General features: G+C 34.6%; 5 protein-coding genes across 5 annotated transcripts; 2 read left to right on the top strand and 3 right to left on the bottom strand.

Moving 5' to 3' along the window:
• Positions 1-625: 625 nt before the first annotated feature.
• Positions 626-1,713, bottom strand: LOC143547623 (putative F-box protein At5g62060). Its single transcript, XM_077039006.1, has 2 exons — positions 1,377-1,713; positions 626-1,272 (listed from the first exon to the last, which is right to left on the bottom strand). Exons 1-2 carry the CDS (start codon positions 1,711-1,713, stop codon positions 626-628), a joined length of 984 nt encoding a protein of 327 aa, XP_076895121.1.
• Positions 1,714-3,763: 2,050 nt separating this feature from the next.
• On the top strand, positions 3,764-4,711 carry LOC143547622 (LRR receptor-like serine/threonine-protein kinase RPK2). The gene has a single exon (XM_077039005.1). The coding sequence runs from the start codon at positions 3,764-3,766 to the stop codon at positions 4,709-4,711; it is 948 nt and encodes a 315-aa protein (XP_076895120.1).
• An 11,412-nt stretch (positions 4,712-16,123) lies between these two features.
• On the bottom strand, positions 16,124-21,542 carry LOC143547621 (uncharacterized). Its single transcript, XM_077039004.1, has 7 exons — positions 21,321-21,542; positions 18,035-18,215; positions 17,803-17,955; positions 17,637-17,705; positions 17,500-17,547; positions 16,983-17,416; positions 16,124-16,738 (listed from the first exon to the last, which is right to left on the bottom strand). Exons 1-7 carry the CDS (start codon positions 21,540-21,542, stop codon positions 16,124-16,126), a joined length of 1,722 nt encoding a protein of 573 aa, XP_076895119.1.
• A 366-nt stretch (positions 21,543-21,908) lies between these two features.
• On the bottom strand, positions 21,909-22,352 carry LOC143547620 (putative F-box protein At1g47790). Its single transcript, XM_077039003.1, has one exon. It carries the CDS (start codon positions 22,350-22,352, stop codon positions 21,909-21,911), a length of 444 nt encoding a protein of 147 aa, XP_076895118.1.
• Positions 22,353-24,410: 2,058 nt separating this feature from the next.
• Positions 24,411-25,358, top strand: LOC143547619 (LRR receptor-like serine/threonine-protein kinase RPK2). Its single transcript, XM_077039002.1, has one exon. It carries the CDS (start codon positions 24,411-24,413, stop codon positions 25,356-25,358), a length of 948 nt encoding a protein of 315 aa, XP_076895117.1.
• The last annotated feature ends 627 nt before the right edge of the window (positions 25,359-25,985 follow it).

Raw genomic sequence — 25,985 nt, 5'->3', positions numbered from 1 at the left:
ACTAACAAAAAAACAGGGATGGTGTATTGCTATAAAAAAGGCCACATGTTAATATTTTGTGTAAAACACGAAATCAGTTAAGCAGAGTGCATCGCAGCTACATTTCTAAACTTGAGTTATGGCCTTCTCTGACTACATTTAATTACATGTTTCAACAGAACATTTTTGGCTACCATCTTGGTTCAAACATGATAGCTTCATGTTTTTTAAACACATTAGTTTGACTAAATAATGTGTGTATAATAATGTTTACCTCTATTTCTTTTATACAATAACGTTAATCAAAGTATGTTAACATAATGATCATAACAATTATAATAACAATAACAATAATAATAATAATAATAATACCATCAAGTAGCCATTAAAACTTCCAAATAGTAAAAGTATAGTGATTCCTGGAGATTTTCTTCTAGGGATAATAGTTATAACCGAATGACATGTGGTTAACTTAAAACTTGAAACTAAACCTGTCATAACTTAAAACTTAAAAGGAGTTCTTAAAACATGTGGTGATGAAGGACATACAGAATATAAATAAATTGACGAAACCAAATCATCCTAAAACCTGAACCGCACCTCAAATGCCTTTTGATCTTAATTAGCTCTCCACTTCCAAGTGCCCTCAACCCATAAAATTTGGATGATCATGCAGAAGTAATGTCTCCATGTAGTCACAAACTTTAAATCTACCCCGATATCCATCAATCTCAAGATTACCAAGTATAGGTTCACCAGTCTTGCGAAATCCTCTAAACAAATCATCATCTTTTGGTGTAAAAGCAAATAGCTTTGTGAACGAACCATCTTCCATCACCCACACATCGAAACTTGGATCAATTGCAAGTTGATCATGTCCAACCACAACAAGAGACTCCCCTAACTTAGACAAGGCTAAAACCATACGTGACGCTGAAACTAAACTAGGTGGAAGGGTTATTTCTCTAAATTCCTCGCTTGTCATATCAAATGAAATAACCATATACTCATACGCGCACTTATTTAAAGTAATTCTATCAGTAGCAAGCCAGTAAAAAACACCATCTACAAGTACCTCATGATCGGAGAAAAAATGAATTGATTTGCCAAGAAGATTGCCATACGGACTTCTCCAAGCTCGCGTTCGCGTGCGTAATGTAACAACCTTAACATGAGGGAGGATGCAAGTAGGACCATGTGTCTTCTGATCAACATACGTAATCTTGACAATCTTAACGTCATTGGTCTCACGACAAACCCCAAAACCTATGGCAGTTGCATATATATCTTTCACTTAAGATGACCCAGATCAGTAGCAACAATTTTTCTAATGGACGGATTCCAAAGGAAAACGGCTTCATCCCCCCAACGAGTACGGTTAAACAAACACATCAAACCGTGAGAAGTGGCAATTAGTCTAGGACGTGTAAGCATCCTAACCAATAGAGGAGGAGTGAGGACAACATTATGTTTCGGGAATGCATTATCATCAACAACCGAAACATATTTCTGTTCGTAATCCCAGTCATCGTCATCATCAGACACCGGAACTTGATTTTCATACGCCACGAGCAGCTGTTGGCGGCTCTGGGAGTGGTGGGTGTGATGCTTAATAACAAAGTCACGGCTGTCGATGAGAGACTTCCAAGTTTTGGAGACCGACCGGAATCGAGTCAACGATTTGACAGGAAGCAGCTTCAAGAAGATTTCAGAAGGTAGCACGTTGTTTGACATTGTAATCTTGATGATTATCTTATGAAAATATTCGACGGCTGAGAGAAATTCGATTTTCCGATATCCTAACCAACCCGGGTGTGACGCTGATGGGATATAGGGTGGGTTGTGTTTCTGAAACTATTATTATTATATATAAATAGGCTAGTGTTTCTTAAAACCTAAACAGACCAATTGAATCCTTCATTAGCCCATATCGAGAATAAGCCCAAGTGAATCCCTTCTTTAGTCATAAGCCCAAATCGGGTTTTTTAAATACCCCGTTTTGGGTATGACCGGATATCCGAAAATCGAGTATTGTCAACACCAGGGTCGGGTTCGGGTCCGGGTGTTGTTTCTAAAAACCATACCTATGCATCGGGTTTGAATCGGGCATAGAACTGGGTATTCTAAAATCATGTATTTGAATACCCTTTTTCCGGGTATTAGAAATAACTCTTTTTTCGGGTTTTTTCCGGGTGCATATTTGATTTTTTAAGGGGGTGCACTTTTTAGAGGTATTTTTCGGGTATTTCATGTGAAACTACGCATTCGTTTCATGGAATGAAATTGGAATTGGAATTTGAATAGGATTTGGAATTGGAAGGAAATAGATTTGGAATCTAAACATTCCAATAGGAATTGGAATTTAAAGGAATTGAAATCCCATTTCATTCTTGATGTGTTCGTTTGACAAATGAATTGAAATCAAGTTTTTTTTAAATGAGGATAACGACAGAAACATTTTAGTTTTTTACTTTTTTTGTTTTCGATTTATATTTTGAGTTATGATTTTTTTATTATTTTTTTAATATTTTTTGAGAGATTTTAAAAACCCCTCAAAAAAATATTCAAAAATAATAATAAAAAAATCATTACTCAAAATATAAATTGAAAACAAAAAAAAAATAAAAAAAAAAACTAAAATGTTTTATTCGTTGTTTTCGTTAAAAAAAATATATCGAGAAGAAATTCCAAAGAATTCACTTGAAATCCTCCACATTTTGTAAGGATTTAAAATCCGTTTATTTAAAGGAATTTGAAGGAATTGATTTCCAATTCTAATTCTTTGACAGCCGAACACGCCATTTTAGATTTCAACGAATTAAGATTCAAATTCCAACGAAACAAACACACCATGTCATGGGATTGTATTGCTCAAGGGATTTTAATTCCTTTGAAACTAGGTTTTGATATTTACTTTGCCAAAATATGCATTTTTCGCTTTTTTTTTTTAATTTAAAGTAATTGTAGTGAGTAAGAAATTTAAAACTTAAAACTACAGTATTGAACCATACGTTATGGCAAGGTTGAGAGGGGGCTAGGCATCGCCGCCTTAGCAGCTAGGGAGCGGAACACCGCCTTGGAGGGGATGCAGAAGGAGCAGATGTAAAGCCGCGGAACACGCACGAGTTGGAGTTATTTGGCTTTCTTAGTATTTTTAATCATTACTTAATAATATACAAAATAGTTTATTTTATGGATGAATCGGCACTGTACCGGTATTGAAAATCCCGATCCCGAAAATCACAATTTTTTTGTACCGGTACCGAAATATTCAGTTCGGTATTGGTACGGTACCATACCGATCCCGAAACTCAAGACTTTAATACCAATTCGATACCAACAGTACCAAACGGTACCGGTACCGAATTTGCTCATCATAGTTTATCTACATCTCACCCCATATCACATTTCGTCCACAATAACATATTTTCTTGATGTAAAATGTAATGACCTAAAAAAATAACATATTTTCTTGATGTGAAATGTAATAACCTAAAATGCCGATGTGACGCCTCTTAAGAATGGCCTTAGAAAACTCTTAAACCTTTATAGCAATTAGTGCAAAGTGAGAAAATATTAATACTCATAAATTTAATTTCCTATTTTGAAAATAAATTCCTAAATTAGAGGAAGAAAGAAGATGAAACACGTCAAAGATGGAAACCAATATGAAGGTTCAAATCTTAAGACTAAAAACTTTGTACACATTTGACATTTTATTTTCAAATTACCCCAAAAGTCCAAACCAAACTGAAACTTCATCTTTCTTGTTTGAGTTCCACCAATGGCTCATCATCATTGGAAACCCTCAAACCTCTTGTCACTTCTATCTTCCTGTACCCGCTTGTCGACCCAAAAGGAAGTTACCATCTTTACGGACATCCCGGTCAGGTTGAATTATGATTGTGTGATACAAGCAACCGGTAACTTCAATGCTAGCAACATTATAGGAACCGACGAACTTGGAGCTACATATAAAGCCGAGATCTCACCCGAGTTCGTGGTGGCAGTTAAACGACCGGTATTCGGACAGTTTCAACAATTCGATACGGAGATCAAAACATTAGGGCGGCTACGACACCCGAATCTCGTGACATTAATAGGATATCACGTGAGTGAGACCGATGTGTTTCTTATTTATAACTACCTACGTGGTGGAAACTTGGAAAGATTCATCCGAGAACGGTCAAGGAGAGCCGTTGACTGGCGGGTTCTTCACAAGATTGCATTAGATGTAGCCCGGGCACTCGCGTATCTCCATGATCAATGTGTGCCATGTGTTCTTCATTGTAATGTTAAACCCAGTAATATTTTGTTAGATGAGGATTTAAATGCTTATTTATCCGATTTTAGGTTCGCGCGGATATTGGGTGTGTCGGAGACTGACGCCACCATAGGAGATGTTGGGTATTTGGCGCCGGAACACGCGATGACGGGTCCGGTGTCAGAGAAAGCCGACGTGTATAGTTATGGGGTGGTACTGCTTGAACTTTTATCTGATAAAAAGGTGGCGGACACATCTTTTTCGGCTTATGGAGACGGGTTAATGTTATTAAAGAAAGGTGACGCCAGTGAGTTTATTATGGCGGGGTTGTGGGATGCATGGCCTCATGATTATCTAGTGGAGGTGTTGAATCTAGCAGTGGCTTGTACAGTGGACTCATTATCTATGAGGCCGACCATGAAGCAAGTTGTGCAGCGGTTGAAACAACTTCAACCACCGTTGTGCTAACGGTAATATACATTAAGTATGATTTGCAAATTGTTATTTATGTGTCTTAATGAAGATGATCGGTTTTCTGTAGCTACATATGCTTGTTTGTTTATGTATAAGATTACGTTTTATGTCTACATTTAGATTGAAGGTTAATCTTGAATTATCAATAGAGTTGAGGGTTTGTTTTGTTAAGTTTATTTTAATATGAATTATTCTATAATAAGATTGTCTTGTTTTCAAAGTTAAGTAATTGACTTGTAAAGCAAGTTTAGTAGATTTATAAATAAGTGTGTAGTTTTGTTTATTAAAGGGGTTAAAGAGTAAATTTACATTGACTTTAACACCAAAGATTAATCTAAGTTATCTTTTTGTACCAAAGAAGAAAGTGGTGTGAGTGTAGATGCAATTTTTAAACATTAAAAATGATATCTAAAATTTCTCTTAAATTATACTAAAAAAACAAGCTAAAGATTAAAATTCATTTCTGCATCTTCCTCGCCCATCATGGTATGCTTAGTCAAGGAAATAAAAAAACAAAAAATGCAATCGAAGTTGAAAGTTGAAACTTATGTATAGAGGCCAAATTTCACATCTCTAACCAACCACACCTTATTTTATATGCCTTTATTTAATTAGCAAAAACTCTTCAACACCCAAAAAGACTATTTTTTGTAAGTCGTTTGATGGATGCAACCCTAATCTTTTTCCCTTTTCAATCTACATGTGTGAGTATTAAAACTTAATTTACAAGTTTTTATTACATGTTACGATATTCATATTGGGTTATAGCAATCGTAATAGAAACCCAAATGCCTAAAAAGATAACAACATGTGTTTTACATCAATCGAATAACATAAAAATGAATGTTGGTACAAATTCTAGGACCTGTTAATTTTTGGTTTTTCATCCTGTATCAGTTCGGTTCATTACAGTACTGGTACGATACCCAGACCATTATAACGATCAACACGTGCTTTACACAGATAGAATACGAAAAAACAATACCAGTTTAGATATTGTCAGACGGTATTGTTTCAGCTTGTCATTGTAAAGGAAAAAAGATTAATTGTATATGGCATGTTTGATTTTGAACAAATTTTATCGAAACGAAGATAAAAATAAACATGTCGCAATGTTATATTAGGAATTTATAACGTGTTATATTATATTATCAGATTGACGAAAGGGTAAAAGTATCACCTTGCAATAAATAATTAAATAAACTAAACTGTAAAGTAGCTTTAATGACGTGTATGCTTGTGCTTTGATCAGTTATACATTGCCATTCACAACTTGATTTGGAATAAAAGTTATATCAATATGTAAATAAAGATAAGCATGTCACAATAGCATACTCAAAACTTAAGAAAACATCATGTTTTAGAAGTTACAAGAAATACGCTAAAAAGATATATCTCATACTAAATATTTAAAAGGAAAATTGGAAATAAATGATCTCACCTTTTGTGTATTGGCCGATAATAATCCTATCTTTAAAAATCACTAGCAATGGTCCCACCTTTTAACTATTTTTGTCTCGCCGGTCCTCCGTTAAAAAATACTTAACGTCGTTATGTTTTTTCCCTAGTTTCAAACCGATGTTTTAGGGCTTTTGATCGGAAGAATGATACGAGTCGACCGATGTAAAACTTATCTCGAAATTGTGATCCTAACGACGAAGCAATGTTTCAATTTCGGGTGCTTGAATTTCCAATTAACAAAAATCAAGCTATTTGAATCACTGTTTCGAAATAAGTTTTGCATCAGTCGACTTATATCGTTCTTCCGATCAAAAGCCCTAAAACATCGGTTTGAAACTAGGGAAAAAACATAACGACGTTAAGTATTTTTTAACGAAGACCAGTGAGACAAAAATAGTTAAAAGGTGGGACCATTGCTAGTGATTTTTAAAGGTGAGATTATTATTGGCCAATACACAAAAGGTGAGATTATTTATTTCCAATTTCCCTATTTAAAAAAATAACAAAGTTTGAAGAAAAATAAAATCTTAATAATGATTTTGTTTACTAATTGGTATTATATTAATTCCCTATTGCAAGACGACTATTTTATTAAAACTAATTGGATATGTCAAACTTTTACCAAGACTTGGTCACCCCGTTCTTGTTCTTGTTTTTGTTATGTTCATGTCTCTTTCTTTGTCCATGTGTTATACAGTTATACATTATTCTCTACCATTCTTCATTATTCTCTACCTCCATCAATCTTGTTCCCTCCAAACATATAACGAAGCTTAGCGACGAACTAAGACAGACGGAGTAAGGTTGATCAATGCAGAAATCAAGTGCTTATATATCTTTAAGGTAATTCCCTATTTTTTTATGTTTATTTTGCTTTTCATATTTCTCTCTTTTATGTTATTATAAGTTGGGTTGAGAGGTTAGTTTTCAGTTTTTTGACCATTAGTTGTTTATTTTAGTCTTTGATGATCATTAGTTGTTTCTTGACCTTTTGATTGCTTGTGTTACCAACTTCAAACCAACTCTAAAGAACCTAAAAGGAAATAAGAATTATCTTTGGACTTTTGGTTTTTATTGAGATGTCCAACACTCAACCCGCTCGCATCATCTTCAAGCGATTCAAAGCTTCAAGCGGTACTCGTTGGTACCAATCATGTACCTATTCAAGGCTTCAAGTGGGTATCGCTTAGGTATTATAGTTTATTGAGTGTCAATAACATTCCGATACCCATACCCATTTAGCTATTTGGTACCAGTCGTGTATATGTACATGTACCGTTACTCGGTCGATTCAATTTAGCTATGGTGATAACGACACTATCACAATAAAGGTGGAGGGTTATACCGCACTAACAACCAATCTTTTTTTCTTTTTAAAAAAAAAAATATAATTAAACCTAATTAACCCACAACGCTTAAATTAACTAGTGGCTAATTATTGTCACACCGTCTACGTGACAATGATGTGGCACGATAACTAGCTTTTGCTAGTTATTCCACAACACACAACCTAATCGATAATTTAAACATGTTATTAGCCTTAATCATGAATAGATATAATAATGTTTTATGCTGGCAATAAGTTCTGTTATGTCTCAATCCACGCACATAATAAGCTCTCTTATACTCTATGCTTCATGGCCTGTACATATTACTTTGGTTCTTTATTTCCTCAACAATATTTACCAAAGTCTTCTACAATAAAGTATTACCTCATGCATAAAAATTGTTCTTTATTTCCACTTAGTTTGGCAGTTGTAGCTCTGGAATCTTGGCCATTAATTTATTTATAAAATTAATATTATTAAAATGCTTTATACGAGAAAGAGTGACAAATTTATGTGTTAAATCACCACAAAGGTATCTTATAGCAGCTGTTTCATATTAAAAATCAGCACTATATTAAATGGAAAATACTGGTTGGCTGACCTGTTTCTAAGCATGTGGTTTTAGCCAAATAGTTTTAAATTTATGATTTTTGTTCCTGTGGTTCCATTTTCATTGCAATTAAATCCGAATTCACTAATCCTGTTAAGTCTAGTCGTTAAACTCATCAGCATGTCCTTCACGTGAGGGACAGTTTTGTCATTTTTCTCCCTAAATAAACCATAGTCTTAATTCGCAAGCCCCTTATGTGAGGACACGCTGATGGGTTGACTAGACTTAATGGGATTAGTGAATTCGGGTTTAATTACAAGTGAAATGAAACCACAGGGACGAAAATCACAAACTTGAAACTGTTGGACTAAAACCACAGATTTGGACAAACCACATAGACGAAAACCGCAATTCACTCATTTTTATTTTATATTTACATTTCTTCTCTCTTTGTTTGGGCTTGAAGTATTCTATGAACTGAAATTTATTTGGCCATTATTTATGTTCAAAATCGATTTGGTTAATTGCTGATTTTTCTCTTTTGGTTTTTGTGGTCCTTAGGTGGTGGTAATAAGCAAGGCAGTGATTACATCGAAACAGAAGGCAAACGAGCAACAAGCTGCCCCGCTACCTCTTTTGGAATTGCAAAACTCAATCTTTTAAAAACTATATTCGCTGATCTTGGAGTCATAACATTACTATGCATGAACCGTTGAACTCGGGTAAGTAACTCCACAGCTTCAGGCGCGAGGAAACCAAAAGTGTCAAAAACAAAAGGAATAAATACATGTTGGTTATCAAGACACGTCTACTCATGCTTAGTCACCTCGTCTGAAGCAGCTTTAAAGCAGCTTGGAAATATTTTGGTGTCCGCTTTGATCAACATAGACATCATGTCTTTATCTACTATAATGGGATCTTCCCTGCCTACAAATGATAAAGCTAGTCTACTTCAGATTTTCAAATTATACGGTATTCCACCTGAAGAGGTACAAATGGCCACCAAAAACTTTGCTAATGAAAATCTTCTCAAACAAGGTACCTCTTTTAAGGTTTACAAAGGACAACTCTTGCTATCCAGGAAGCTGATCAATGTCATTGTGCGCAAATGTCTCCAACAAAACCTTTTTATGAACGAGATGGTCCATTCTTTATGTTACAAGCACAAAAATATCACCTCCGTTCTTAAGATGTGTAGAGCGGAAGAAGGGGGGGTTTAACATCATAAATAAGCGCGAGGCTAATGAAACTCTCGACAAACATTTAAGTAGCCCAACTCTCACTTGGATGCGTAGATTGCATATATGCGTCAAGGTTGTAGATGCATTGAGGTACCTGCATTATGATGCCGAACCGAATTACAATATCATACATGGTAACATTAAGAGCTCTAAAATTTTACTAGATTACAACTGGGAACCCAAGTTACATGGTTTGGGGTTTTCTCTTAGAGTTAAAAAGCATCAACTACTGCTTATTGATAAATACAATACATGGACCCGGCATATGAAAAGACACAAGGGGTGACTCATAAGTCGGACGTCTTCTCCTTTGGTGTCTTGTTGTTTGAAATCTTGTTTGGGAGAGAAGCATCCATCCAAAACAATGATAATTGGTATTTTGCTCGGTTGGCCAGATCACATTATGAAGAGCGAAAACTAGATGATTTGATTAATCCCGACCTTAGAAAACAAATGAACTTGCAGTCACTAAACATCTTTGCCGAAATGGCATATCATTGCTTAAAGGAGAAGCGATCAGAACGCCCAGACATGAATCACGTCGATGCAAAACTTAAGGAAGCGTTGGAACTTCAACACAAACATGTAATATTTTGACTTCTCTTTACTATGTACCTTAATTTCAGCATGTTTATACTAACTAATAGGCTAATAACATGTTTCCCACTGATTATTCATATTAAAGGAACAACCAATAATCACTGATGCAGTCGGAGGCACATCGGCATCCAATCGCTACCATGTAAGTAATTAACTAATTATGATTAAAGTAATTGTGGTAAATTATAGTTACCCTAGAGCAATGTTACAGGCAAGACACTTTTAATTAACCAAAATCGGATTTCATGTATACAAAAATGATTTTTCAATGCCCACTACTGAAATGAATAGATTATCACTTTATGATTCCATGTGGTCTGAATATCATCAATCCCTCAAAGTGTATGACATATATGCAATACATGAACTGCGAGTACATTCCATTACGGTCCTTAGAGTGTTACCCATGAAGTTCTCTAGGTAGTTCATGTATTGCATATATGTAATACTGCATATGCTCATTGCGGACAACAAATACACACATCATGTTCCTTAGAGTGTTTTTCATGAAGTTATTTCTTATATTTCTTTTACTAGGTTAGTTACCCGTGTTACACATGGGTGGAAAATAAAGATAACGTAATATACATGTGTATGTTATATACTTTAAGAAATTGTAAATTTCATATTTATAAGAACAAATGATTTTACATAATTAAAACATAATAATTATTTGATTTTGGTCAATAAGAATAAGGGGAAAAAAGATATAAATCGTGTGAATATTATACATGCAATTTGTATATTGTGAATTATGAAAAAGTCAACAATTATATATAATCTTGGTTTTATACTTGAAAAGAAAATGTATTTATATATGCGAAGTCAAAAAATCAAACAAAATTACCATTTGAGTGGGTTTGTAAGCATCTTTGGTTTGAAACATGAGGTCTTGGGTTCAAGACCCGTATCACACAAAATTTTTAAAAGTTTTACAAAGCCACTGCCGTGGAAAACGGGCCATGGGTTATAATAAGAAAACGGATCATGGGTCATGATATAATAGGAAATAGCTGACATGGCATCTACTTAGCATCCTATGTGGAGGGTCTAATTGAATGCTATGATGTGGACAATATGTTTTGTTTTCTTTTAATAGTTTAGTTGGGTTAGATTACTGTAGTTTGTTTATAATGAATTTTAACTTGCATTCTCAATATTAACATCTTGGATACTCTTTAAAATAAAAAATTATCAAAACAAGTTATAAGTTACTTAGGATAAATTCAAGAATTGTAGATTTTTTTTTGAAAGGAGGGCCATGTTACAAGATCTAATCACAAGGGGGGCTGGAATTTTTTTTTTTCAAAAGAGGGGTTACCTCCCTTTGTAACGGCGGCGAGTTTGATATGTAATAGGGGTGTCAGTCAATGGCATGTGGGTTTGATTATGAGGTTCTCCCTTCTCTTAGAAATGACGGTGGGTTTGAAAAAGTGGTCTCCCCTCCATTCTCAATGGCGAGGACTCCAAAATGATACTCCCCTCCCTTTGTAATGGCGGGAAATCTGAAAAAGGTATCTCCCTTCCATTTGTAACGGAGGGGAGTCTAAAAAAGATGAAATGGCTTTTCAAACGTTGGGCAAACTTTAAAAGGGAGGGGAGAACCTTGTAATCAAACCCACATGCCATTGACGACACCCCTATTACATATCAAACTCGCCGCCGTTACAAAGGGGGTAACCCCTCATTTGAAAAAAAAAAATTTCAGCCCCCTTGTGATTAGATCTTGTAACATGGCCCCCCTTTCAAAAAAAATCAGAATTGTACGTATAAGTGCATAGACAAAAACAAAGTTTTCTGAACTCCTAACATAATATGGGGTACATAATACATTTCTTTTCTCCTAACAAGCAATCTAATAATGCAGGGAAAAAGCTTGGATCATTTGAAATATCGATCGACGGATATAGAGTCGGCAACCCATGGATTTTCTGAAACCTGTTGCATTGGGTCAGGTGGGTACGGGAAAGTGTACAAGGCAGAACTCTACCATCATGATGGAATAAATTCGTTGACGGTAGCCATTAAGCGCATCTCGAGTAGAGAAGACAAGCTAGGAGAACAAGGGTTTATTGCAGAAATTGAAATGCTTAGTAAGTGCAAGCATCCAAATATAGTTTCTCTTCAAGGATTTTGTGATGAAGGAGCAGAGATGATCTTGATTTACGAGTACGTTTCTAATGGAAGCCTTGCTGATTATTTTACAAACACTAAAACCGTGATTAATCTTACTTGGACTCAACGTATACAAATATGTCTCTATATTGCGAATGGCTTGAATTATCTTCACACATGTACCGATGACAAACAAGTCATAGTACATCGTGACATAAAAAGTGATAACATTTTATTGGATGATAAATGGGTTGCAAAGATTGCTGACTTTGGGCTCGGCAGGTTGCGCCATGCAAGTCAACAAGGTAGTACTCTTATTACTAAGAACATTGCAGGGACAGACGAATATTTAGATCCGGAATATATGAAGACAGGGAAGTTGAATACTAAATCAGATGTTTATTCTTTCGGGGTAGTTATGCTTGAAATCATGTGTGGGAAGTTGGCATATGATAAAATTTACGATAAAAAGGGACTTCCATCCATAGCACGACTACTTTTCAACAAGGGAGCATTGACAGGTTTGATAGATCCAAAAATAATGGAAGCTGATGAAAACATTTCTATTTTAATTGGAGGGGTCAATCAAGATTCTTTGGACACATTTACAAATATCGCACACGAATGTTTGGCAGAAACTCAATCTAAGCGTCCAACAATGGAAGTCGTCATCATGGAACTTACGAAAGCATTAGACTTTCAAGTTAGTATCTCTTTTCAAAAAGCAACTCAGGTTTTCTCTTCATAGTCTTGATCCTTGGTAGTGTAAACTTTTATGTTCATATTAGTTTTAAAATTTTTAAAAACACAACGCATTGAAAATTTTATCTGTTACAAACTTATCACACCAACTAAAAGTCCATATCTTACCTTATATTGTGTATTCATGAATTTGTTGAACTATTTTTATATTAGAACTAGAGAAACTGCTTTTAAGATAATAAATTAATTAAAATGAATACGAACCACTAGTTTATTTTAGTTTTAAATGTTTAAAAATAAATGAAAAATATGTAAATGCAACAATAAATACACTCTTTCTCTCTTCAATTAATACACATAATATAACCATAATAAATCTCTCTCTAATTAATATACCTAACTAATTCAGCTATAATAATTAAGAAGATAAATACACTAATTTACTTTTATAATTTATTTACACCCTTTTCATTTTATCCAACAAAAATATAATTTATTCATATAATAATATTTCTTTATATTAAAAAAACAATTTCTTTCCACTTAATTTATTACCATATATCAACGCTTAATTTTTAACAATAAATATCAAAACATAATATTTAAAATTTCTTTAAATATTTAAAATTTTTATTACGAAGTTAATTTACGTGCCATGATTCACAGAAAAACAGCAAGGACAACCTCCGTGTATCACTACAAGACATAAAATTTGGTACACAGAACTTCAATGATTGTAATTGCATCGGAGAAGGAAGATTTTGGAAACTTTATACAGGAACAGTTGGAGATGCAAATGGATTAACCACCGTATTTATAAAGCGGTGGGATGTATCTCGTCAAGGATATTATCAATTTTTAAACGAGCTTAAGGTTCTCGTTAAGTATAAACACAAGAACATCATTGGCATTGTAGGCTATTGCAATGAAGAGAATGAAAACATCATTGTTTATGAGCATGCCTCTAATGGAAGACTCGATAAACATTTGTGCGATCCTAGTCTTACATGGACGAGACGTTTGAAGATATGCCTTGATGTTGCAAAAGGATTGGAATTTATTCACAGAGGTCTTGAAGGGGATGAGAATGGATTGACACATAGCGATGTTAAAAGTGGTAGCGTTCTACTTAATTGTGAATGGAATGCTAAAATTTCTAATTTTGAGATGTCGAGCAACACGACTCTAGCTGCAGACAATAGGGCTGAGTATGTCAAGGATAACGCTTGCTACTCATTGGGATACGTTGACCCCATGTATCGAAAAGATGGCTTAGTAAAACCACAAATCGATATATACTCATTAGGTGTGATTTTATTGGAGATGCTGTGTGGGAAATTAGCGTGGTTAAAGGAATGCAAGGATCACTCTCAATCGTTAGGTCCTTTACAAAATCTTGATTTGATTGTATTTAAGGCAATTAAGGAACAAATTGCGCCACGATCATTGACTACGTTTGTTAATATTGCTCTTGAATGCTTAAAGCAATTTTGGGCGGAGCGTCCAAAGATAGAAGATGCAGTAATACAACTGGAAAGGGCACTCGAATTCCAAGTAAGTTTTGTTACTTCTATTTTGCGACTTAAAAAAGTTTTGTTGCATCTTTGAAAAAACATTAAGGGCGCGTTCGTGACATGTATTTTGTCCTTAATGACCATTTCTTGTCGTAAGTATTATTGTGCCTTTTGTTGTATATTTTTAAGATAAGTCATGACATGCTATTCTGTGTAGGAGGATTTTGATATATGGGATGCCAAGCTACCTAAAGACTACAATGAAATCATCCGGAAATCAAAAACTCCAGTCGACTCGATTGAAAAGAAAAAGGATATCTACGACATGTTATCCAAAGGAATTCTTCTTCAAGACGGCAACGTGGTAAATTAGTCATGCATCGGTTTATATCATTATTTTGTGATCTTTTTCCATGTCTTTACCGTGATGTTCGAAAACTGTATATGCATTTATATAGATAGAGTTGTGTTTGATTCATCTTCTTTTGTATCTAGTTGTTTTCATTTGGTGGTAATGGAGAAAGAAATGAAATGAAATGATATCTGCAAGTACGTTTTGGTACAAAAACCGTAAGTCACATAGATGGCGATTTATTCCGGAATCAAGGTTTGTAGTTATTACATTAAATTCAGTAATACATGATCTCAACTCAGTAATGCATTAAATTCATCAAGATAGTTAATATGTGCAGGTTCCAGGAAGTCGCGGAGATGTATAATATCTCGAACTTGAAGATCCAAATCAAGATAGCAACTCAATTTATATCTCCGGGTGTCAATTATGGGGCTTACATCGTATTCAAATTTTATGATACAAGAAAGTTTTCAAGTAAACCAATGTATGTGAATCTAAAGTACAAAATGGGGAGAGAGACGTTGCATGCATACTTCGCAACGTGGAGAGACGACAAGTGGATGATGATTGAATTGTACCGGTTTTTGTGTGACAAGGAAGATACTAAGTTTGAGGTTCTACTTGAAAGCTTTTCACGATTCTACTGTGGAAACGAGTCGATATATATCGAAGGAATTGAGTTTCGAGCGATTGACAATGTAAGTTTAAAGTTTAAATGCGCTCTTTAGTTTCCGTTTATATCTTCCTCTTATGGTTTAAGACAGTGGTAGGTGCATATGTAACAATTTCATTTTAAATTTATAGGTGAAAAGTGAAGAAACCGAGCAAGTCCAAAAAATTTCGAAATCAAACTCAAACTATCATCATTCATACCGATTCCAAGAAGTGATCGAGCTACCACCACAACATGTTTTTCGTATCAACTACAAGATTCAAAGCCAAATGTTGTCACAAGATACAGAATACTTGTGTTATCTTGTCTTCAAGCTTTCAGAAAAATGTGTTGGCTTGCATTGTCCAGTGATAGTTAGAGATCTAGTTCGTCGAAACAGGAATCCGGCTGAAATTATTTATTTAAGATCTCCGAGCCCGTGGAACATACACGAAAACAACAACGTTCCTAAACAAAGGGAAGATGGATGGATGGAGGTTAAAGTTTGGAAATTCAACTCAAGTCATCAACTTAAAAATGATCATATTTCGGTAAGTCTGAAGTTGATAACATATGAAGGAACTATGTCCGGCCTGATTGTATGTGGTGTGGAGTCTCGGCCGATGTAAGAGTATTTATATATGGTGTGTAAAATGATGCTTGCAGGTTTTGTTTAAAATCCATGATATGATTAATTATAAGTTAAATTGCAACTTCAGATATCTGTATGATCATCATGAAGTAGACACATTTACATATAGATGCCCTAATAATGATGTTGATGGTTAGTTCAAGGCTCGGCATGCATCAACATAGCAACTAAAACAACAAAATATCAATGTATCTAAAACATTTAACAAAAAGTTCGTATAATCTTAAAACATAAAGTCAATAAAACGGTCGATCACTTTGCTTACCAAAAAGTCCTCGACCATACGTACACGATATTAGCTCTGCAAGAAGTGGAAACTGTAGCGTCACAAAACAAGTAATCGGTAAACACGATAATGCAGCTATCGGGATCAAAATCCAATCTTTCCCTTGCCCAAATAAAAGATACAATGATGCACCAAAAGCGATCATCATTGAAGTTGTGGACAAAAACAATGTCGCGAGTCCCATTATTAATCTTGAAGGTAACGTGAAGAGAAAATCTTGTTCTGCATAGCGAGCGGTTAGGATAGATAAAAATAATAATAATGATGTGGTGGATGAGAACAAGGAGATTGCATCTGCAACTGCAAATATTAAGAAAGATGCTTCTTTTGCATAAAGTGGGTGGCCCGTATCGCCACTGTTGCCACCTGGCACTGTAATGGCTGCTGCAAATACTATTGTGGTTATGAGTCCTGCGGTTACTGTGTATGAATCGGCTGTTTTTTTCATCCATTCTTCGCCGTCTCTCACAAGCTTTTTATGTTCTTTGCTGAATAACATCTCGGGTGTTTGTTCAAACGAGTTCTTTTCGGTTTTATACTTTGGATGCACAAACTTCTCGACTTCCTGAATAAATTAAACGATAACTACACATTATTAATCTAAAATTTTAAAATGGATTTTCATTTTTAATTTTGAATTTTAAATGATTTATAAGAATTTAATATTTAGTGTAGCCCAAATATTTTAGCCCAAATGTATAATTATCGATTAACTATCAAATAACAAAAAGATTTAGGCCAAAATTCATATTTTAAGTCCAAATGGCAAAACCGAAAGCGAAAAAATCGAAACAGAAAATATTTGTTACCTTAAACCACTGCAATTCGCGTTGCATTTGTAACGCTGCACCAGAGACAAGATTAAGTTTCTGTTGAGGTGCCAGTTTTCCCGCCAAATGCAAGAGATTATTATTGTACGGGTCTTTAAGCGTCTTGTGAAAATGCTTGTGATCACTCATTTGATATGTCAAATTATAAACCTTTTCACATCGATGAAGAATTGCCAACTGGATCATGAAATGACCATTTGTATCACCATACCAAATTGCCTGTGGAAATGTGTCAGCAATTTCTTGAATAACCTCATAAGCACCATTGCTTGCAGCCTCAATAATTGGATTTGAATAATGTATACTGTTTGATTGAAGATTTAACGCACTGATTTCTCGACATAAACATTTCACGAGCGCAAGCGCTTGATGATGAGCCAGCTTTAACTTCTGAATGTGTGTGATGTGAGGCACTAGATTCATATCAAGATTCAAGAATTAGCTTCTTTGACTTTTACAGTTGACTTTTGTTTAACAAGAAATTGAAGACACTCACCGATCCTACCCAAAACTTTCCAGACCACAAAGTTGATCTCTTGAAGAACTACCATCGAAGCGTATATAATTAGTGGATTCTTTATTTTGTGGATTATAAAAATTAACAACTTTTATTAATGTAAAGTTGCAGCAAACCTGAAGTGCAGAAGTACATCTTCCCCTGCTTTTTGTTTGAGTTCGGTTTCTCCAACTTCAAAGGAACATCTGTAACACGAAACAAAACATCCTTCGTTATTTTATCCTTATATCATATAAAACACAACAAAAATTATGAATGTTAAATGTCTACATAAAGCCTTACATTTATAGATTAAACTATCAAAGAAATTAAGGCGACATCCGCTTTCAAAGGCGTTTGCTTTTCTCGCTATAGCCATTAAAGGAGCATCAACATTATCAGAAGGTATAGTAGTAGCCAGTTCAGGATATTGAGTGACTAAATCAAGTGCGATATCTGTCAAATATATAGAAAATATTAATTAACACAAAAAAATATATAAAAAAAATATCAACATTTCAGTCAAAGAATTTACCAAAATATCCTGCAAAAATGACATTAGACAAAAGTGTCACACCCATATTTCCTGTGAAGGTACTCGGATACTGATTGCCTTTTGTGACACTCAACAAATATAAAAATGTGTCTTTATGAGAATTAATAAGAGCTCGATGAATGGGCAGTAACCCATCCACATCTTCAGTATACAACAACCTCTGATATTTATTCACCAAGATTTTGTTGTAAAAGAAAATAAATACAAACATATTATATTTTTAAATAAAGAAAGAAACGATGAACAATCTTAAATGGTTGTGTTAAAAAGATCGATATGGGAAGACAATGTCATATTGTGAATTATGAATAAGAAACAATTAAATATAATTTTGGTTTTATACTTGAAGAGAAATCACATTTATATATGTTAAGTCAAAAAATCAAACACAATTACCATTTTAGTGGAGTTAGTAAGCACATTTGGTTTGAAATATAAGGTCTTGGGTTCAAAGCCCGTATCACACAATAATATTTTTCAAAAATTTATAAAGTTTTACGGCTCATGGATTATAATAGGAAAACGGGTATGGGTCATATTATAATACAAAATAGTGACATGGGAGCTACTTGGCATCCTATGTGGAATGGCTAGTTAAATGTCATATGAATAAATTGTGTTGTTTTAATAATATAGTTAGATTAGAAACCCATAATCGGTTGTAGAAAAAATGTATCGTAGATGACAACGCTTGGATGCGTTTCTGCCTTTTGATGTTCTTGTACATTTTGTTTCTTGTAACTAGTTATGTTGTGACCAGTATGAATTAATTATTTCACTCATAATAAATAATTAGAAGTGGAGTTTATTCATCTACACAAACGGGATTGCGACGCAATTTGTTGCCCGTTTGCCTGCCACTTTATTGTAATCGTTTTAATTTTAATGATAAATGACCACAAAAAAAAATCTACACAATAAAATAATGATTATTGCGATTTCAGATCAAAATAATAAATAATATCTTTAACCTAACATTGTGGATCGTAATTTTTATTTGAATGCAATTATACAACAATAACAAAACATATATTCTGAAAATAATAATATACAAAAATAAACTATATAAATTATTATTATTATTATTGCTATTATTATTATTATTATGGGTTAGGTTCAAATAAAAAGTTTGATTTTTCTAAGAAGGCTAGGAAGGAGGGTATTTTAGTCTAACACTTAAATATTAAAACTCACTTTAATCTTAAAACCCACTCACATTAATTTCAAAAATCCACTTATATAAACCCCAATTACATCTTCACTAATCTCCAACAAGCACCACCACTCCATCGCCCACCGCCACCACAACCGTCACCCACCGCCACCACCTCGCCGGAAAAGTCTATGGAAATTTCGCCGGGAAATTTCACCAGAAAAGTCGTCGGAAAGTCACTGGAAAACAATCCACGAAAAATTTCGCCGGAAAAATCTCCGGAAAATTCACCGAAAAAAAGTCAAACGGTAGCCGAAAAAACACAATGGAAACACTATAAAAAACAAAATGTAAAAAACACAATGGAAAAAAAACACAATGAAAAACAAACAATGATAAAAAACACAATAAAAAACACAATTATATGACACAATTCAAAAAACACAATGAAAAAAAACACAATGAAAAATACTATTGTATAACACAATTTTGGTAAAACACAATTTGTAAAAAACCCACTAATTTTCAATTTTTATATGACAATATGATACTCATATAAAAGATAAAAAGACACTCGTTATTATGGTAAATTTATTTTTCAATAAAAATGTCATAAAAAAATTATGGATGTTTAAAATGATGAGGGAATTTGGCATGTGTCTTGCATGTGGAGAGAGAAAGTCAACAAATGTGTTATTCATTTTATACCATTCCCCTTATGTTCACACTTGATTTCCTCCTAAATTAATCTCAACCCTCCATATTCAAAATCAATGGACAAGATTATTTCCTATCCTTTCTACAAAAACTATACTTCCTATTATGGCCTAACCCATTATTATTATTATTATTATTATTATTTAAACGTCCAACAAACAGAGAATCGTCTAAATACTCCGTACGGGGTGGCCCAATGGCAAAAGGCCACCGCCAGCTGGCCCAACCTAGCCGTATGGAGCCCTTATGCGCCTCCATACCTGGAAATAGGGTATTCAAATACCCGACCCGAACCCGATACTAGGGTGTTGTTTTAGAGGCAATACCCGGACCCGGCCCAGTATTGCCAATACCTGCTCATACCCGACCCGGCTCCATACCCGGAACCGAGTATTTGAAAAACACGATTTGTGCACCTCCGACCTATATCATCAAGAAACCATGTCTTTATCTCCTTAACCATAACACTCTTTTAAGTTTTAACCAAACCGATCATTCCTTATGGATAGATATCCATCGCCGGTTCGGTGTAACAGGCTTTACTATGTATCACAGATATATTTTATTTTTTGAAAAGCAAATTAATTTTTGCAAAAATGCATTCTTAAATTTCTTTCAGTTATACATCATTGGGAAATCCAAACGGTTTATCCGGTTCAATTAAAAAGATATAAACATAATAAAAAATTTACAGGTTTACTAACAAAAAAACAGGGATGGTGTATTGCTATAAAAAAGGCCACATGTTAACATTTTGTGTAAAACACGAAATCAGTTAAGCAGAGTGCATCGCAGCTACATTTCTAAACTTGAGTTATGGCCTTCTCTGACTACATTTAATTACATGTTTCAACAGAACATTTTTGGCTACCATCTTGCTTCAAACAGGATAGCTTCATGTTTTTTAAACACATTAGTTTGACTAAATAATGTGTGTATAATAATGTTTTCCTCTATTTCTTTTATACAATAACGTTAATCAAAGTATGTTAACATAATAATAATAATAATAATAATAATAATAATAATAATAATAATAATAATAATAATAATAATAATAATACCATCAAGTAGCCATTAAAACTTCCAAATAGTAAAAGTATAGTGATTCATGGAGATTTTCTTCTAGGGATAATAGTTATAACCGAATGACATGTGGTTAACTTAAAACTTGAAACTAAACCTGTCATAACTTAAAACTTAAAAGGAGTTCTTAAAACATGTGGTGATGAAGGACATACAGAATATAAATAAATTGACGAAACCAAATCATCCTAAAACCTGAACCGCACCTCAAATGCCTTTTGATCTTAATTAGCTCTCCACTTCCAAGTGCCCTCAACCCATAAAATTTGGATGATCATGCAGAAGTAATGTCTCCATGTAGTCACAAACTTTAAATCTACCCCGATATCCATCAATCTCAAGATTACCAAGTATAGGTTCACCAGTCTTGCGAAATCCTCTAAACAAATCATCATCTTTTGGTGTAAAAGCAAATAGCTTTGTGAACGAACCATCTTCCATCACCCACACATCGAAACTTGGATATATTGCAAGTTGATCATGTCCAACCACAACAAGAAACTCCCCTAACTTAGACAAGGCTAAAACCATACCGTGACGCTGAAACTAAACTAGGTGGAAGGGTTATTTCTCTAAATTCCTCGCTTGTCATATCAAATAAAATAACCATATACTCATACGCGCACTTATTTAAAGTAATTCTATCAGTAGCAAGCCAGAAAAAAACACCATCTACAAGTACCTCATGATCGGAGAAAAAATGAATTGATTTGCCAAGAAGATTGCCATACGGACTTCTCCAAGCTCGCGTTCGCGTGCGTAATGTAACAACCTTAACATGAGGGAGGATGCAAGTAGGACCATGTGTCTTCTGATCAACATACGTAATCTTGACAATCTTAACGTCATTGGTCTCACGACAAACCCCAAAACCTATGGCAGTTGCATATATATCTTTCACTTAAGATGACCCAGATCAGTAGCAACAATTTTTCTAATGGACGGATTCCAAAGAAAAACGGCTTCATCCCCCCAACGAGTACGGTTAAACAAACACATCAAACCGTGAGAAGTGGCAATTAGTCTAGGACGTGTAAGCATCCTAACCAATAGAGGAGGAGTGAGGACAACATTATGTTTCGGGAATGCATTATCATCAACAACCGAAACATATTTCTGTTCGTAATCCCAGTCATCGTCATCATCAGACACCGGAACTTGATTTTCATACGCCACGAGCAGCTGTTGGCGGCTCTGGGAGTGGTGGGTGTGATGCTTAATAACAAAGTCACGGCTGTCGATGAGAGACTTCCAAGTTTTGGAGACCGACCGGAATCGAATCAACGATTTGACAGGAAGCAGCTTCAAGAAGATTTCAGAAGGTAGCACGTTGTTTGACATTGTAATCTTGATGATTATCTTATGAAAATATTCGACGGCTGAGAGAAATTCGATTTTCCGATATCCTAACCAACCCGGGTGTGACGCTGATGGGATATAGGGTGGGTTGTGTTTCTGAAACTATTATTATTATATATAAATAGGCTAGTGTTTCTTAAAACCTAAACAGACCAATTGAATCCTTCATTAGCCCATATCGAGAATAAGCCCAAGTGAATCCCTTCTTTAGTCATAAGCCCAAATCGGGTTTTTTAAATACCCCGTTTTGGGTATGACCGGATATCCGAAAATCGAGTATTGTCAACACCAGGGTCGGGTTCGGGTCCGGGTGTTGTTTCTAAAAACCATACCCTATGCATCGGGTTTGAATCGGGCATAGAACTGGGTATTCTAAAATCAGGTATTTGAATACCCTTTTTCCGGGTATTAGAAATAACTCTTTTTTCGGGTTTTTTCCGGGTGCATATTTGATTTTTTAAGGGGTTGCACTTTTTAGAGGTATTTTTCGGGTATTTCATGTGAAACTACGCATTCGTTTCATGGAATGGAATTGGAATTGGAATTTGAATAGGATTTGGAATTGGAAGGAAATAGATTTGGAATCTAAACATTCCAATAGGAATTGGAATTTAAAGGAATTGAAATCCCATTCCATTCTTGATGTGTTCGTTTGACAAATGAATTGAAATCAAGTTTTTTTTAAACGAGGATAACGACAGAAACATTTTAGTTTTTTACTTTTTTTGTTTTCGATTTATATTTTGAGTTATGATTTTTTTATTATTTTTTTTAATATTTTTTGAGAGATTTTAAAAACCCCTCAAAAAAATATTCAAAAATAATAATAAAAAAATCATTACTCAAAATATAAATTGAAAACAAAAAAAAAATAAAAAAAAAACTAAAATGTTTTATTCGTTGTTTTCGTTAAAAAAAATATATCGAGAAGAAATTCCAAAGAATTCACTTGAAATCCTCCACATTTTGTAAGGATTTAAAATCCGTTTATTTAAAGGAATTTGAAGGAATTGATTTCCAATTCTAATTCTTTGACAGCCGAACACGCCATTTTAGATTTCAACGAATTAAGATTCAAATTCCAACGAAACAAACACACCATGTCATGGGATTGTATTGCTCAAGGGATTTTAATTCCTTTGAAACTAGGTTTTGATATTTACTTTGCCAAAATATGCATTTTTCGCTTTGTTTTTTTAATTTAAAGTAATTGTAGTGAGTAAGAAATTTAAAACTTAAAACTACAGTATTGAACCATACGTTATGGCAAGGTTGAGAGGGGGCTAGGCATCGCCGCCTTAGCAGCTAGGGAGCGGAACACCGCCTTGGAGGGGATGCAGAAGGAGCAGATGTAAAGCCGCGGAACACGCACGAGTTGGAGTTATTTGGCTTTCTTAGTATTTTTAATTATTACTTAATAATATACAAAATAGTTTATTTTATGGATGAATCGGCACTGTACCGGCAATGAAAATCCCGATCCCGAAAATCACAATTTTTTTGTACCGGTACCGAAATATTCAGTTCGGTATTGGTACGGTACCATACCGATCCCGAAACTCAAGACTTTAGTACCAATTCGATACCAACAGTACCAAACGGTACCGGTAACGAATTTGCTCATCATAGTTTATCTACATCTCACCCCATATCACATTTCGTCCACAATAACATATTTTCTTGATGTAAAATGTAATGACCTAAAATAATAACGTATTTTCTTGATGTGAAATGTAATAACCTAAAATGCCGATGTGACGCCTCTTAAGAATGGCCTTAGAAAACTCTTAAACCTTTATAGCAATTAGTGCAAAGTGAGAAAATATTAATACTCATAAATTTAATTTCCTATTTTGAAAATAAATTCCTAAATTAGAGGAAGAAAGAAGATGAAACACGTCAAAGATGGAAACCAATATGAAGGTTCAAATCTTAAGAGTTAAGACTAAAGACTTTGTACACATTTGACATTTTATTTTCAAATTACCCCAAAAGTCCAAACCAAACTGAAACTTCATCTTTCTTGTTTGAGTTCCACCAATGGCTCATCATCATTGGAAACCCTCAAACCTCTTGTCACTTCTATCTTCCTGTACCCGCTTGTCGACCCAAAAGGAAGTTACCATCTTTACGGACATCCCGGTCAGGTTGAATTATGATTGTGTGATACAAGCAACCGGTAACTTCAATGCTAGCAACATTATAGGAACCGACGAACTTGGAGCTACATATAAAGCCGAGATCTCACCCGAGTTCGTGGTGGCAGTTAAACGACCGGTATTCGGACAGTTTCAACAATTCGATACGGAGATCAAAACATTAGGGCGGCTACGACACCCGAATCTCGTGACATTAATAGGATATCACGTGAGTGAGACCGATGTGTTTCTTATTTATAACTACCTACGTGGTGGAAACTTGGAAAGATTCATCCGAGAACGGTCAAGGAGAGCCGTTGACTGGCGGGTTCTTCACAAGATTGCATTAGATGTAGCCCGGGCACTCGCGTATCTCCATGATCAATGTGTGCCATGTGTTCTTCATTGTAATGTTAAACCCAGTAATATTTTGTTAGATGAGGATTTAAATGCTTATTTATCCGATTTTAGGTTCGCGCGGATATTGGGTGTGTCGGAGACTGACGCCACCATAGGAGATGTTGGGTATTTGGCGCCGGAACACGCGATGACGGGTCCGGTGTCAGAGAAAGCCGACGTGTATAGTTATGGGGTGGTACTGCTTGAACTTTTATCTGATAAAAAGGTGGCGGACACATCTTTTTCGGCTTATGGAGACGGGTTAATGTTATTAAAGAAAGGTGACGCCAGTGAGTTTATTATGGCGGGGTTGTGGGATGCATGGCCTCATGATTATCTAGTGGAGGTGTTGAATCTAGCAGTGGCTTGTACAGTGGACTCATTATCTATGAGGCCGACCATGAAGCAAGTTGTGCAGCGGTTGAAACAACTTCAACCACCGTTGTGCTAACGGTAATATACATTAAGTATGATTTGCAAATTGTTATTTATGTGTCTTAATGAAGATGATCGGTTTTCTGTAGCTACATATGCTTGTTTGTTTATGTATAAGATTACGTTTTATGTCTACATTTAGATTGAAGGTTAATCTTGAATTATCAATAGAGTTGAGGGTTTGTTTTGTTAAGTTTATTTTAATATGAATTATTCTATAATAAGATTGTCTTGTTTTCAAAGTTAAGTAATTGACTTGTAAAGCAAGTTTAGTAGATTTATAAATAAGTGTGTAGTTTTGTTTATTAAAGGGGTTAAAGAGTAAATTTACATTGACTTTAACACCAAAGATTAATCTAAGTTATCTTTTTGTACCAAAGAAGAAAGTGGTGTGAGTGTAGATGCAATTTTTAAACATTAAAAATGATATCTAAAATTTCTCTTAAATTATACTAAAAAAACAAGCTAAAGATTAAAATTCATTTCTGCATCTTCCTCGCCCATCATGGTATGCTTAGTCAAGGAAATAAAAAAACAAAAAATGCAATCGAAGTTGAAAGTTGAAACTTATGTATAGAGGCCAAATTTCACATCTCTAACCAACCACACCTTATTTTATATGCCTTTATTTAATTAGCAAAAA

The sequence above is a fragment of the Bidens hawaiensis genome, unplaced genomic scaffold, assembly GCF_021521415.1.
Source record: "Bidens hawaiensis isolate Kalapana, Puna unplaced genomic scaffold, B.hawaiensis_p1.1 tig00014763_1, whole genome shotgun sequence".
Lineage (NCBI taxonomy): Eukaryota > Viridiplantae > Streptophyta > Magnoliopsida > Asterales > Asteraceae > Bidens > Bidens hawaiensis.
This window is presented reverse-complemented; position numbering and strand designations above follow the sequence as displayed.